General features: G+C 49.0%; 4 protein-coding genes across 4 annotated transcripts; 2 read left to right on the forward strand and 2 right to left on the reverse strand.

The window, feature by feature from the left end:
• Window positions 1-41: 41 nt before the first annotated feature.
• F5147DRAFT_831937 (uncharacterized protein) lies at window positions 42-3,435 on the reverse strand (the record flags this gene model as incomplete). Its single annotated transcript, XM_041443787.1, has 12 exons — window positions 3,362-3,435; window positions 3,247-3,306; window positions 2,842-3,198; window positions 2,780-2,788; window positions 2,453-2,728; window positions 2,085-2,401; window positions 1,571-2,030; window positions 925-1,516; window positions 684-870; window positions 496-636; window positions 384-443; window positions 42-327 (listed from the first exon to the last, which is right to left on the reverse strand). The coding sequence occupies exons 1-12, from the start codon at window positions 3,395-3,397 to the stop codon at window positions 42-44; spliced, it is 2,781 nt and encodes a 926-aa protein (XP_041300087.1). The 5' UTR covers window positions 3,398-3,435.
• A 9-nt stretch (window positions 3,436-3,444) lies between these two features.
• On the forward strand, window positions 3,445-5,755 carry F5147DRAFT_756661 (uncharacterized protein). The gene is made up of 7 exons (XM_041440356.1): window positions 3,445-3,662; window positions 3,716-4,104; window positions 4,150-4,393; window positions 4,443-5,225; window positions 5,392-5,491; window positions 5,561-5,603; window positions 5,651-5,755. The coding sequence occupies exons 1-5, from the start codon at window positions 3,582-3,584 to the stop codon at window positions 5,431-5,433; spliced, it is 1,539 nt and encodes a 512-aa protein (XP_041300088.1). The 5' UTR covers window positions 3,445-3,581; the 3' UTR covers window positions 5,434-5,491; window positions 5,561-5,603; window positions 5,651-5,755.
• A 1,198-nt stretch (window positions 5,756-6,953) lies between these two features.
• F5147DRAFT_663022 (mitochondrial amino-acid acetyltransferase) lies at window positions 6,954-9,277 on the forward strand. The gene is made up of 3 exons (XM_041434842.1): window positions 6,954-7,254; window positions 7,315-7,380; window positions 7,427-9,277. The coding sequence occupies exons 1-3, from the start codon at window positions 7,153-7,155 to the stop codon at window positions 9,146-9,148; spliced, it is 1,890 nt and encodes a 629-aa protein (XP_041300089.1). The 5' UTR covers window positions 6,954-7,152; the 3' UTR covers window positions 9,149-9,277.
• Window positions 9,278-9,939: 662 nt separating this feature from the next.
• On the reverse strand, window positions 9,940-12,135 carry F5147DRAFT_663026 (glycosyltransferase family 4 protein). Its single transcript, XM_041434843.1, has 6 exons — window positions 11,902-12,135; window positions 11,541-11,848; window positions 11,298-11,487; window positions 10,867-11,187; window positions 10,510-10,810; window positions 9,940-10,452 (listed from the first exon to the last, which is right to left on the reverse strand). Exons 1-6 carry the CDS (start codon window positions 12,081-12,083, stop codon window positions 10,195-10,197), a joined length of 1,560 nt encoding a protein of 519 aa, XP_041300090.1. The 5' UTR covers window positions 12,084-12,135; the 3' UTR covers window positions 9,940-10,194.
• Window positions 12,136-12,521: the final 386 nt, after the last annotated feature.

Raw genomic sequence — 12,521 nt, forward strand, 5'->3', positions numbered from 1 at the left:
CGTGTTCGAATATCCAATAAAGACATCAAAGAGATAAAATCCTACATCCGGTCAAAAAGTGTTTGCAGTTTGGACAGCGTTCGTTCCAGCATGATGATGCCGCCTGCAGTCAGGCGGGGCACTGCGATATTCTCATCTGCGTCTGTGTTTTCTGGGCCCGACTGACTCTTCTGGATCAGTGCTCGGGAGTCGTTTAGGACTTTGGATAGCCTGCCCTGGGAATTGTACAACCAGTTGATCTCTGCCTCTAGTCCACCGAGAGGAATCTCCAAGGCGCGGCGAACGAATCCACGGGATAGGACATATGCCTTCTCACTGTAAAGTCGACTACATAATATGAAGTGAGTCATGGGCAGATGCGAGGAATTGAACGTGGACGCCACCTGTTAACCATGCCTTCCTCAGTACCCCTCAATTTCTCGTACGCAGGTTCACAGAACCAACTAGAAAGTACTCAGCAAGTTATAAAAGAGAAGACAGGGTGCAGAAACCTACGGCTCTTTCACCAACACCAGACCCTGTATCGATACAAAGGCCTGGAGAAGTGAAGATCTTGCCGCGCTCCACGTTTCCGTGCGGTCTCCACTCCACGTGCCGAGGATGGACAAACAAACTTTGCCTTCCTCGTACAAGTTTCTGAGTCCTGATTAGCCGAGAGTAGCGCTTTCTTCATCCTCACTCACGGATTAACGCGACCGTTGCCGTTGGTCCAACTCAAGAAGTGAGCAATAGGTGGACTTTGAGGGAAGTTTGAGTCAAGCATCCAATCTATTACAAACGGTGCGTCTTCATAGGGTGTATTTTCCGGTCCAATAATGAGGCATCTCAATAAATCTGCACGATCCTCGTATGCACGGACGAGGATTGAATCTGTTTTTATTAGTATATGTGAAGCAAATGGGAGGAATGATTGATGATACAGACCTGGTAGGCTGGTTGAGAGCGCACGGTACTCTTTCGTCAGACGCGCGAGGAAATTCTTCGACGGCTGATTCGATACAGACGAATAAAATGCATGGTCATGGGGTGCACTTGGGAGAACTTCGAATTTCTTCCATGGAGAATCGGCATGACCGTCCTCATCTTCCTGAACAATAATCTCTTGGGTACTATCTGGCGATGTGTTGGACGACGATACTGGGAACAGTGAGTCCGAATCGGTCACGTCTGAAGTTACATCGTGTGATATCAGAGAATCTGGGATGCCATCACCCAACGGGATATCAATTTCGTCGGCCCAGGTGTCCACGTCCATTCCATCGCCATCCTCATCACTATCCTCCTCGTCCTCCCATTCTGAATCGTCATGGTCGTAGCGCCATGTGCCATCTGGATCTAGATGCCACACACCCTCAGTGTTGTCAACATGAGAGCCTTGATCGGATCCGTCTTCACCCTCCCAGCCATCATCTTCAAATTGTTCAAGAGTGTCGTAAAGCTTGGTCAACCGTGAGAGAGGGTAGATAGCCATAGATCCATTCGGATGAGTGACATCGACTGTTCCGTCAAGACGAAGCTTCGAATTAGAGTTAGTTCAGAAGCATATGATGCAATTCGGTAGGGGACTCACCCCAGTGACCTCTCCAAACCATGACAGAGATGCATTGTCCCGCATTGGATGCTTGACACGGGAAACAGTGGGCTTTTCTTTTCGTTCGGACGCTATTTTCGTCCCCATATCTGCCATCGTGCGCCTCCAACCGCTGAATTCTCCGTCTGGCATAACTGGCACCTCTCTCACCCACTCCTCGACCTCGCCGATTCTCGGAACTCGAGGGGATTCAAAACCATTTGAGGCGCCCTCACGGTGGACGAATACCTTGTCACCACGACGCACGCCGAGATGGGTATGTGGAGTGCCTGCCGCCCAATCACTGACACCGTTTGGGTCGAGTTCAAGAACAGAAACAGTTTCAGTCTTGCCAGTACTCGTGAAACGAATGACGGCGACTCGATCAGTAGAATTGACCGATTGAACAACGGCTGCGTGCTCTTCATGCTCAAATTTCCATAGGACGTGGTCGCCTGGCCTGAGGAACCATGTATTATTCAATGTCATACAAGACATAGTGAAGAAACCTTACCAGCAGTCATATTCATCTGGATTCAGGTATGGAATCAGCTCCGTGGAAGGGAAGCTCTCCTGTGATCCATCTTGCCAAAGAACATTGACGACCGTTTTCGTCTCCCTCACGCATAGGGTCTTGATCGTCATGGCGCCATTTGATTCTGATTCGACACCGTATCTTGTGACAGGCACACCTGCATCGTTCTCCAGTAGAACCTTATCCCCGACACGTACATCATCCACACGCATCCTAATCACTGTCAATTTAGTCAAATCTTCGCCAGACCAGAAACGCGCTGGTCGCTGTTTGAGTTGGGCGACACTAGGATTCAACTACACAATGCGCTAAGAATGTGAGGGACTGAAGAAGATAAGGAGACCTACGCTTTGATTTACCGCTAGCCAACAGATGGCTAGTATTGTGCGCTTCATATCTATGACAGTGTCATCCGAGCTAGGTAGTGGGGCTCCTTTAGGATAATTCACTAGCCCGTGAAGTGCCTCGGGGTCCGGTAGAATGTCCTTAACAAAGTGAGCGCACAAAACAATAGACACCCAGGTGGAACCTACCGGCCCCTTGTCGCCGATTGTCAGACGAGAACTAATTTCAGGTAAGCGGACGAAGGCGCCAGACGCAGAAACAAGAAGTTCGTCGAATAGCTATGGGAATCGTCAACCGTCACTTCTTTGTACCGTAATTATTGCACAAACCTCTATGACCTTCATGTGGGAACTCAGCATGTCATTTCGACTTGCGAGACATTGAAGCGCACCTGTCCAATCCAGTCATCGTAGATCACATAATCTCCCCCGTCAACGTCAGTAGCACGTCTGACTTCCCTGATATCTCTCCAACCCTCTACTTGCTCTCCGCTGATTGCGTGCACAAGCCGTGCTTGTACCTCGATACTGGTCACTACGCCAGAACAAACATCATCAACGCTACGCTTGCAATAATCCCCTGACTGAAATGTTCTATCTACGAGCTCATAGTGAGACTCCGGGACGATGTCGCGAACACCGCCTGGGAAGAATGAGACCCCGATCTCACCACGATCAAGGGATCTCATTAAGGGGTCCGTGAACGGACTTGGGAGTGGTGGGATATCCTCGGCATCGTGCCAGCATCTCTGTTGGTTCTATGAGAAATGTATAGAGTTCAGCGGGTGCATACTCACAAGTACAATTCCATATACATTCGGCGAGTCGATGCGGCGCACGATATCCTCCTGGTAGAACTTTATGGACCGAAGTAAATCGAAAGAAATCCAGAGTAATAACACAAACGCATACCTTGGTGGGAAATCTTGTCCTTTGGGCGGTGGTCATTACCACAGCAACCTGAGAGGAAGATATGTCTGAGAATTGGTCGAATGAGAAGAGACCAAAACCATCGCTAACTTTGATCTGTAGGTCACGTGTATGGGGCACATCTCCGATTGACCAAGCTGCCGAACTACAATTACCACACCACAATCATTATCGAGAATCGTTTACGAACGTGGAAGATGCGATGTTGACCTCGCTGCCTGTGGAACTCATTCACAAGATCATTTCTTTGCTGGACTGGAGAACAATATTGGTTTGCCGGGAGGTGCGCACAACGGATACTTATTCTTGCAAGTCGACCGCACTCATGTTATACAGGTTTGCAGGTTATTCCACTCAATAGTAGAAGGAGATAGTGCTCAATATGAAATTGAGCTTGCTGTGTCTGGGATGGTGGACGGCCCTCCAAGCCCACTCACCACCTCAGATCGGCTTGCACTTCTTAAGGAACGCAATGCTGCATGGGAGTCTCTGAGATGGGTAGAATCGCGGGATATTCCGATGATGCAGGGACACATCTGGGAGTTATACGGCGATGTGTTCGCGCAATCTAGCACGCCAGATGTCCTTCACTTCCGTCAGCTGCCATCAAAGTACAGAAAAATCGAAGAAAAAACATGGGATGTGGCGCTGGACATAAACGTTCGAGACTTCACAATGGATCCTGCGCAGGACCTTCTCGTGCTCATCGAGGAGCCCACCCAGCTGTATGTTACTTCACTGTATATTTACCAAATCTGACACATCCACAGCCCTCATATCAACGCCACTACCCGTAGCATTCGGATCCATTTACGTTCCCTCACCACAGGAGACAGGCACAGATTAGCGCCTCAACCAGCCATTGTCGTTCATGACCTCAATGTGCGGCACGCCCGAGCAACGTATACATTACGAGTGTGCGATAATCTCCTGGGTATCTTATTCACACTCCAGGATGAAGATGCGGACCCCGAACTTACCATATGGGACTGGTCAACGGGCAAAGTTATTTTGGTAATTGTTCAAGGTTCCATGGAGTCACCCTCTGATCGTCATTTCTTAGACATGCTTCAGTTCCGAGATTGCGACATTTGCATTCCTCAGCAGTCGCTTTTTGCTAGTAGGCAGCGTCTTTGACTCCGAAGCTATAAACACACAGGCCCGCCTCTACGTGTTTGATATGACCAAGCCATCTAGCGAAAAGTTTGGCCTTTGGGCGGACTATTCTTGCGTATTTCTTTGGCCCGAATTCAACTTCTGGACCAACCCGGTGGCTCTTTCAATCCGCTCTGATCCGTCGCCTACCTGGCAGCCTAATCCAGAAGCTCGGTTACCCTTCTCAACGGCGCCTGGGGACAGGCTCCTCATCATTACAGTCTCTTTGGTGAACAATGATCGTATCGTCCCTTACGATATGTTCGTTTCAGCTGATACTTTGCTATCTCATATTGAAGCCCTTCCTACGGAGGTTCGCTCCCGTGAAATCAAATGGGATGAGTGGGGCCCCGCAGGCACACGCTTGATGCGGTCTTTGTCGCAGCCTTCCCTCTGGGTGTGCTACGTATTCGGGACCAAATTCGTGTCTCTTACTGAGCCGACCCACACGTCTCCGCAGACTTTGGAGATGTGGGATTTCAACCAGCTCGCAATGAAGCGAGATGCCAAAGTTCAAGGTGGTATCAGCTATCATGTACGTGATACGACGGTAATTGATAAAGTCTTTGGGGACGAAATCCACACGAGTCTACCCTACCGGGTTATCAAGCGCACCCTACCTCCACATTCTTCTCCGGAATTAAGTTTTACTGCTGTCATATGTAGCGAAGACAGCCTCATTTTAGTAGATGTAAGCATGCCACACGCTTACCGTATCGAACGTTTCTCTAACGGCGCACGTCCATTTGCAGTCTAGTCACCGGTATCTTCGCCTTCTCACTTTTTGAGCAGTGCAAAGAGATCATTGCAATTTTCAAATGACAATTAAAAAAGCCACCTGGATCCTACATTTCCAGTTGCGCGGCGACCACCCAACTTCGAACACTATGTTCAAGTGATATACTTCAGCCAAAACGAGTCAAGGAACGTGAATATTCTGAACAATCGAGGAACTCGGTCCGTTGGCGCAACCAGTGATAATATTGAAAAATGAGTATTGCATTTTATTTGCAAAGCTTCCTGCAGTTGGCTAGGCAGTGAGGCATCCCTAGCAGGGGATGGGCAGGGGGTGTGGCAGGGGATGGGCATAATTTGCATGGTTTAATCAGCATGCAGGCTTTGGACCAGACATCCTTCGAGCCATTAGGCCGCAGTGCCCTCGCGAATGGGCATCTGTTCCAGCACCTTCCTGAAATTTCGTATTCGAAGCGTCGTGTATGAAAATCAGAATCATGTTTCCGCGAAAATGGCTCATCATAGCGGTGGAGATTAATTTCCGTACTTCCAACGCTTTTTCGTCATACCTGTATTAGTTCTGCAGGTTTCTTCCAGGACCATCGATTGAACTATGAGGCAAGTCATCTCCCCATACTGCTACTGTCCCAACTGTAGGTCAACACAAATCACGGACATATAAAATAGTGAATTACCTCCCAAAAGCAATGGCCTCTAGCGGCCATCAGGCCTGATGGCAAAAAGTTATACACCATCCCATACAGAGCATGTTCATATTCTCATCGCTAAAACCAATATAAAGTCATATATTACGACGTAAAGGGCCCTGCAATCAACGTAACGCGCCCTAAAGGACTTACTGGTTGTCTGCCGCCTGGTGCAGATTCTTTGAGTGTCCAGCAGTGGCACATTAAAATCAGAATGAAACAAAAATAAAAGTTAGCGTATCAAGGAAAATCACAGCAAGTTACCGGTTACTCTTGAAACCCATGTTAGTGACACCAACAACGAGTATTCCTCCATGTCGGTACCTTTGCCGCTTGCCATTCATGCGGACCACTTATGCAAGATACATAATAGCCCTGAGATGGCCACATGATAAGATGGGATCCGCGCTGGTGGAAATAGCACGTCATATTGCGTGTCGTATTGCAGGAAATATCGCCTAGTTCGTCATATTTGATGAACCTGCTTGCAGAAGAAGTCATTCATGATTATGGGGCACTGGAAGTTGGCTATAGCCTGTCGAGGACGTTATTGTGGCCTGTGCTATTGTTACTAGTTGGGTTACAGGCTGGATACGTATGCTTCCTGTATAGTTGCGGCGCTACGTGAACAAAGGATATTATAAATATTTCGGAATAGAACGCACGAGGGTACGCTAGATGTTAGTAGATCCGCTATCGCTTTCGTTAGCAGAACGTTTCTGTAGCGCTGACATCTACTCGGATTCGTGCATTTCTTGCAGCCGGCGGCGGGCCCGGTGATGGAGTGTCACGAATGGGCTTAGCCCCGGTCTCATGATGCGTTCGTTTTGCTCGAGAATATACGCCGATTGGGTGGCAGAAATGGACTCAGATCAAGAAATGAAGTGGCAAGTTAGTCACTGATCCAACGTTCGAGCAACCTTCAACCGAACGAATGGATGATTCAGATTTTCCCAATTTAGAAGGATCTGGATACGAACGAGAAAGTTATGCCAGACGCTGTCCTATGACTGCGTGGAGTCACGGTTGCTCCTGACCATTGGCGCTTGGCTGCCTGCCAGCGTGTTCCTTTCATAGATTTCCTCTGATCTTTCTTCCTTATGTACAGGATTTCCTAAATGTCGTTTCACCTGCCGCTTAAAAGCTGCACACCCCCAGCCTAGTCGAGTCATCATCATGCTCTCACATACTATCCACCACGGGCCTCGTATATTGTCCTCTGTTGCAGCCTCAGCCTTGAAAGCACGTCGAACTCAGACGTTCAAGGCCTTCTATGCCGTACGTACTATAGCTTAATCACACAGGGCAGATGTATTGACTCCGACTTGTCCTTTGCAGACTATTCGAAGTCTTCGTCAACCTCCGCCCACTGTCGAGGTCGATGATCTCGACCCGCGGGATAATGTATGTCTTGATTTACTTTTCCACGACAAGCTAACCTTCCCAGCAGGACTTCATTCTTTCCCTCCTGAAAGCCAATCCTTCTCTGCGGGATACTAAATCTTACCTGGCGAATTTTGGCGTTCGTCCATCAGCTCCGGAAAATGCCGACTCCGTTTTCCCATCTACTATTCTCACACCCTTGTTTCCAAAAGAAGCCTCAGATATATCTGTCGATAAACAACCAGAACAGGCCAAGCCTGACCCGAGCCCTATCTTGTCTTCTATATTAAATCCTGTCTACCGTCGCACTGCTCTTGTGAAACTCCAGGGTCCGTTCACAAATAAGCAGCTCGATAGCATCGCCAGGGGCATGGTCTACCTCGAGAAACTTGGACTTGTCAGCGTTATCGTCGTCGAAAATGATCAAATCAGGGGCGATGATGGAGAGCGCTCCGCTCTCATCGAAGAGATTATGCGTGTTGTCTCCGCATTAGAAGCACAAGGTGCCGAGGCGCGCCCCGTCCTCGGTACCACTGTCCGACTAGGTCCTAAGCCAGATGATGACCAGCTTCGCGAGCCTCGCAATTTTATTCCCCCTGAAGCACATGTGTTTCCCTCGGATCTTGTCGCCATCCGTTCTGCTCTTCGCGCCGGGGAGATCCCAGTTCTTCCTCCTTTCGCCCTGGACTCCTTCTGCAGATCAGTACGGATAGGTGCTAATGACGTTCTTGGCGCCCTTGCTCGCGGCATGGTCGAAGCTGCTGCGCTTGATGACAATGACATGAAGTCAAGTCCTCGTGATCCCCATGCAGACTACTCTCAAGACATCAACCTCGTTCCTCTGCGACTGATGATTATCAGTCGGGAAGGAGGGGTCCCTTCCTATGCCAGAACAGGCTTCCCTCATCTCCTCATCAACCTCACATCCGAGTATGATTATATCCGCGATACTTACGACCCATCATGGTCCAATGAAAAGGATTCTTCGCTTTCAAATTTGTCCCTCGCGCGTACCTGCTTAGCGTACATGCCGCCTACATCATCTGCCATCATGGTTTCTCACCGTTCGCCGAGTTCCCTCATCGCCAACCTCATCACGAACAAGCCCGCCGTTAGCTCGAGCCTGCCTCACGCACTTCTCCAAGGTAACCGAAAACTCACGCGGGACACGCCAACTCTTCTGCGTCGCGGTCTCCCAATACAAGTTATTCGCAGCCTTGCGGACGTTGATAAAGCAAAGATGAACTATCTCTTGGAGACCTCCTTCAAGCGCACTCTCGATGCTGATGCTTTCTACAAGCGCCTAGAACAGACTCTCGACTTTGTTGTGGTCGCAGGAGATTATGTCGGTGCTGCCATTGTCACCAACGAGCCTTCGCCCAATTCCTCTGAACCCATCTCATATCTTGACAAATTTGCTGTATTACCTAGTCACCAAGGTGACGGTACCGTCGACTTCTTGTGGGTCGCCCTCCACGACGAATCTTATGGTTTGGGCCACCCGTTCTCCATTAACCCAAACGGGGGCAAGGAGGGCAAGGGTGAAGGCCGAGATCTTGTTTGGCGGAGTCGTGATGATAACCCCATCAACAAGTGGTACTTTGAGCGTAGCTCCGGCCATATGCGGATGGGCTCGTGGGTATTCTTCTGGTGTGATGCTGAGAAACGTCTGAGAGTGGAGGAAGGACGCCGTGCCAACGCCGGCCTTTCTTACGTAGAAGAATGGGAAGAGAATCGCTTGTCACGGTGGGCAGACGTTATCACCAAAATTCCATCTGTTTGGAAATAGAAGTTGAGATCTGTATGTACTTCATAGTATAACACTTCAGTGGTGTAGGTTTTGAATTACAACACTCAATGTAGGACAAGTAAATTATTATCCATCGTGACGGCGAGCCCGCAGTCTCCGACTCCTCTGAACATGTGCAGCGATTGCTGCGGACGAGATCTCTTATCACCTTCAGTTCTCAGGCATTGTACCAGCTGTGCTTTACGATCTCCTGTCCCATGAGAATCTCCCTGACAGATCTCTTGGAATCCCTCGCTAGTGCTTGGTCTTTGCATGTGATGTGACATGTCTTCTAGCCTGACAGACATCAAAACGCACTACACTCCGACTTCGTTTGCAGGTGAGCCGTCTTCTGGGCACCCAGCCCACAGGCACCAGATAATTAGATTGCCTCATTGCGAGCGTATTCAACTGCCACAGAAACGCAGTGGTGATAACCACCAGAATGTCTGAAACTCACTCATACGGAACTGTGATAACAGACAAGCGATTTAAATAGTAGCCATACGCAAAAGATATGCGGGTCTCAAAGCGATAGTCGAGTGCATCACAGGATATATTGGGGCAATCATACATGTCATAATTGACATGCATGTCAGTGGTAGGCACGCTCGTCGAACACCGGAGTGGCGCGGTACGGAGCCTCGAACCTGTAAATGCAAAGAATAAACTGAGCGTCTCTACGGGTACCTAAGTCAATGAACCAATGAACCACGCGAATTATAAATTCTTGCCATCTTAGATTAAAACCCACTTGTCACTGCTGTTCACAGACTGGAAGCTGCAGATAACGGTCTAATCACTGAATTTATTATCCACCGCGACGGAGACGCATGTGAAAGAAAAGGCTATATTCCTAGCTGAACTGAGAAAGCTCTGAACATTGCGCATAAGGTGGATTGTTCCTGCCTCAAGGACTCACGTCTCACCAAATGCCAGCAGGGGCTAATTTTCATCCGCATGTGGCATTCTCGGTTCAATGTGATGAAAACACGAACACGAAAATATCGGGGACGAGTGCCCCTGTGAATGACTGGGTACCTCCTTCATATGACCCACCCTTTCCAAGCAGCTTCCCAACCCTCCACAAAGCGCTGCTCAGCGAAAGCGCTTACAGCCCAGGTACGTGCACGCGTCCTCATTGCTCGCTGCTCCGACTTACTCATGCTCAGCACCGTGTGCATGGCGTTCGCAAAGCTCTGCGGATCACGTGCATGGAATCCCGTTGCTTCACCGTCCAGAGGTACAACAATATCATGAAGTGGGCCGCCGGAAGCGTGCGTCACAGGAATCACACCTGCAGCCTAGTTTCGCCCGAGGTAAGTGGCTATACGACACAAAGTAAAACAGGGAACCTGCACCATGAATTCAACGACGTTGATTCCAAAATGTTCGTCCACCATCGTGCTGAGCCCGATGCTAGCCATTGCGAGCCAGCGGAGCATTTTCGGGTAACTTGCGTTGACGATGAACTGGACGTAGGGGGTGATCTCGAGTTTTTCCGCGAGATCTCTAAGCGACTGCACGCGGGCGTGGTCGTCCGTGTTACGTGCGCCACCCAGTAGGAAAAGTTGCACAGAAGAGGAGCCAGAAATATAAGTTGGGTGATCGGCCAATAACTGCGCAAAGGCGCGAAGTTGAGCAGGGTGGTCTTTTTCTGGCCTTTAAAAGCGACACTTGAGCTCCAGTAACAAATGTAAAGTAGAATAGAAATATACCTGAATTGTGCGATACTCAGAATAATTCTTTCCCTCTCGTCCAATGGGAATTGTGCCATCTCGCGGGTATCGCATGGCGGGTAGACAATATTGGCTTCTGGTTTCTTGCTTGCTGAATCGGGGTGGAGTTTCTTTGACTTGAATGTAGTCGCAAAGAGACGAAGGATAAAAAGGGGGCTGAGAAAGTGCATTACGTTCATGACGGGGTCGGAGTGCGAGAGTATTGCATCGACATGATTCTTTGTCCAGCTGGAATTTGCCATAATAAAGGAAGGACGGGAGAGCGCCAAGGAGTAGTGATACATTAGGAAACGGTAATACCTATGAGGTGCGTTATGATAAGTACCAGTCACAAACCGAACCGCAGCAGGATATAGAATTCTAAACAGAGCGAGAATGTAAAAGGTGGAAGGTGAATCACTTGTACTCACCACATCTTCCCGCGACTCAATACCAACGAGCCTGCGACGTCTCCACGGTTGGTATGACCCACCTTTCTGGCTTTCACACGGGCCAGCATGTCCGTACTGATTGTTGGATAATGGATATATGCACCCATAGGTATGGATCCCTTAGTGATCCATGCAACTACGTGGAATGTGAAAGCGTAACCCATGCTGTCTAAGCGGTATGAGCACCGATAGCCCTGCAGCATCCAAAACAAGTAGACCTACCAATGTATAAGTCTGGGATGACTTGGGATAAAGCTTCCCAAGCGAGGAACATGGACCCAAGACTCTGGCCAAGAAGTGTAAAACGCGGCCAAGCGGCATCCTCCACTAAACGTCTTCTCTTTAGGAAGACGAAATGTAAAGATTTGGGATCAAGAGAGATATTGAAGCGTGCTTCGACTTGAGCTAGAATCTGTTCTTTTGTCGCGTCGACGTCTCCAGTATATACTAATGAGACGCAGTTAGGATGTGCACGTTGGGTAGCCGCTATAGCAGTCCAGAGGACACGTTCGCCTCCCCCACCTGCATTGCTACAAAAATCCCACGAGTTAAACATTACCCAGTCCTTGGCGGAGAAACCTACCAGTAAGGATGGAAGAAACCGATGAATTGAGGGTTTGATGTGGTGGAGATGCCAAGATTCTTGATGATGGCATGGCGAGCTTGTGCTGAATGTCTGGCAAGTTTATTGGTGTAAGCAGTAAAAATGATGATACCAAGGAGGCCTGTTAGAAGAAGGCACAGCAGAGTAATAGCAAAAGCCATCAGTGCAAGGTAGCCTGCAGCGGAGCTTTGATGCTCACCTCGCCGACGAGAGCCAAACACGCCGTGTCCACTGCCAAGATGTCCCGTTCTGGTGAACCGCTTATAAATTTCATTACATACGTACAACTTGAATTTGATATTACCACTCAATTCTTCCTAATGCAAGTTCAACCTGAGGCCTGATGACCAGTCAAACGCGGCAACCTTCGCAATATGTGAATTCTTGGAAAAGTGTGGAATGCCCTGCTCTTCTTCGGCCTCGCAGCCATCCCGTTCGACCTTCAAGTAGCACGTAACGATGACTTCCCAACGCAATTCAGGCGACATTTTATTTCCTCATTCATCTCCTGTTTGTTTTCGCGACAGACTATGATACCCTATACCCTCCAAGCCTTGGGTGAGGAGCCAGGCTAGCCAGAACAAGCCCAGGATCCAGGA

The sequence above is a fragment of the Suillus discolor genome (assembly GCF_016758755.1).
Source record: "Suillus discolor strain FC423 chromosome Unknown F5147scaffold_1, whole genome shotgun sequence".
Lineage (NCBI taxonomy): Eukaryota > Fungi > Basidiomycota > Agaricomycetes > Boletales > Suillaceae > Suillus > Suillus discolor.

Coding starts and splice junctions, on each gene's coding strand:
- F5147DRAFT_663026 (XM_041434843.1), bottom strand. CDS start 12,083: ATGGCTTTTGCTATTACTCTGCTGTGCCTTCTTCTAACAGGCCTCCTT. Junction 11,849..11,901: donor GGTTTCTTCCATCCTTACTG/GTAGGTTTCTCC, acceptor GGATTTTTGTAG/CAATGCAGGTGGGGGAGGCG. Junction 10,811..10,866: donor CTGAGTATCGCACAATTCAG/GTATATTTCTAT, acceptor TCGCTTTTAAAG/GCCAGAAAAAGACCACCCTG.
- F5147DRAFT_663022 (XM_041434842.1), top strand. CDS start 7,153: ATGCTCTCACATACTATCCACCACGGGCCTCGTATATTGTCCTCTGTT. Junction 7,255..7,314: donor CGTTCAAGGCCTTCTATGCC/GTACGTACTATA, acceptor TGTCCTTTGCAG/ACTATTCGAAGTCTTCGTCA. Junction 7,381..7,426: donor ATCTCGACCCGCGGGATAAT/GTATGTCTTGAT, acceptor CCTTCCCAGCAG/GACTTCATTCTTTCCCTCCT.
- F5147DRAFT_756661 (XM_041440356.1), top strand. CDS start 3,582: ATGTTGACCTCGCTGCCTGTGGAACTCATTCACAAGATCATTTCTTTG. Junction 3,663..3,715: donor CAATATTGGTTTGCCGGGAG/GTGCGCACAACG, acceptor CATGTTATACAG/GTTTGCAGGTTATTCCACTC. Junction 4,105..4,149: donor ATCGAGGAGCCCACCCAGCT/GTATGTTACTTC, acceptor ACACATCCACAG/CCCTCATATCAACGCCACTA.